General features: G+C 50.7%; 1 protein-coding gene across 1 annotated transcript; it reads left to right on the top strand.

Moving 5' to 3' along the window:
* Window positions 1-226: 226 nt before the first annotated feature.
* On the top strand, window positions 227-748 carry H310_13374 (hypothetical protein; the record flags this gene model as incomplete). The annotated part of the gene is made up of 3 exons (XM_008880849.1): window positions 227-406; window positions 498-578; window positions 638-748. 3 exons carry the CDS (start codon window positions 227-229, stop codon window positions 746-748), a joined length of 372 nt encoding a protein of 123 aa, XP_008879071.1.
* Window positions 749-806: the final 58 nt, after the last annotated feature.

Raw genomic sequence — 806 nt, 5'->3', positions numbered from 1 at the left:
ACGCAAGAGGAACTCAGGTCGAAACCTCAAGCACGATGACGTTGCAAACCGTCTAAGAGCCTTTCCAAAGGCCAGACGAACCACTTTCAGGTCGATCGCTGCAGCCATGGGCATACCTCGTACAACTCTCTTCCAATATTATCGACGTGGCATCTTTCGAAAGTACAACAGCACTCTGTGCCCAGCGCTGACAGATACCAACAAGGTGGTGCAGACCTGTTAGGCGATGAACCATATTCACCAACATGCCATAGACGCATCGGAATTTGTCTTTGATGACATGATGCAAAGCGTCCACATCGACGAGAAATGGTTTTTTACAACCCGGGTGAAGCGGTTATACTACTTGGCACCTGGCGAGGAACCTCCTCATAGAACCTGCAAGTCCAAGCGCTTCATCACGAAGGTAATATTTCTCTCTGCCGTTGCCCGTCCACGTTGGGATGATGTGAATAAAACTTGGTTCGTTGGCAAGATTGGCACATGACACTTCACAGCTCAAGTGCCAGCTCAGCGAAAAAGCCGCAATCGTCCGGCAGGAACAATGCAAACAGTTCCTGTTTAGTGTGACTCGACCGGTACAAGGCCATGCTTCTTGAGAGGGTAATCCCAACCATCATGGCCGTATGGCCGAAAGGAAGTGGGAGAAGCATCGTTATTCAACAAGACAACGCCCGCCCGCATGTGCCAGAATGCGACGCTGATATCGTCGCAGCGTGTCAAAGAGATGGCTGGGACATGCAGCTGAAATTCCAGCCCCCAAATTCTCCAGACCTGAACGTCTTGGACCTAGGCTTTTTTCGCGC

Source organism: Aphanomyces invadans (genome assembly GCF_000520115.1).
Source record: "Aphanomyces invadans strain NJM9701 unplaced genomic scaffold supercont1.50, whole genome shotgun sequence".
NCBI lineage: Eukaryota > Oomycota > Saprolegniomycetes > Saprolegniales > Verrucalvaceae > Aphanomyces > Aphanomyces invadans.
This window is presented reverse-complemented; position numbering and strand designations above follow the sequence as displayed.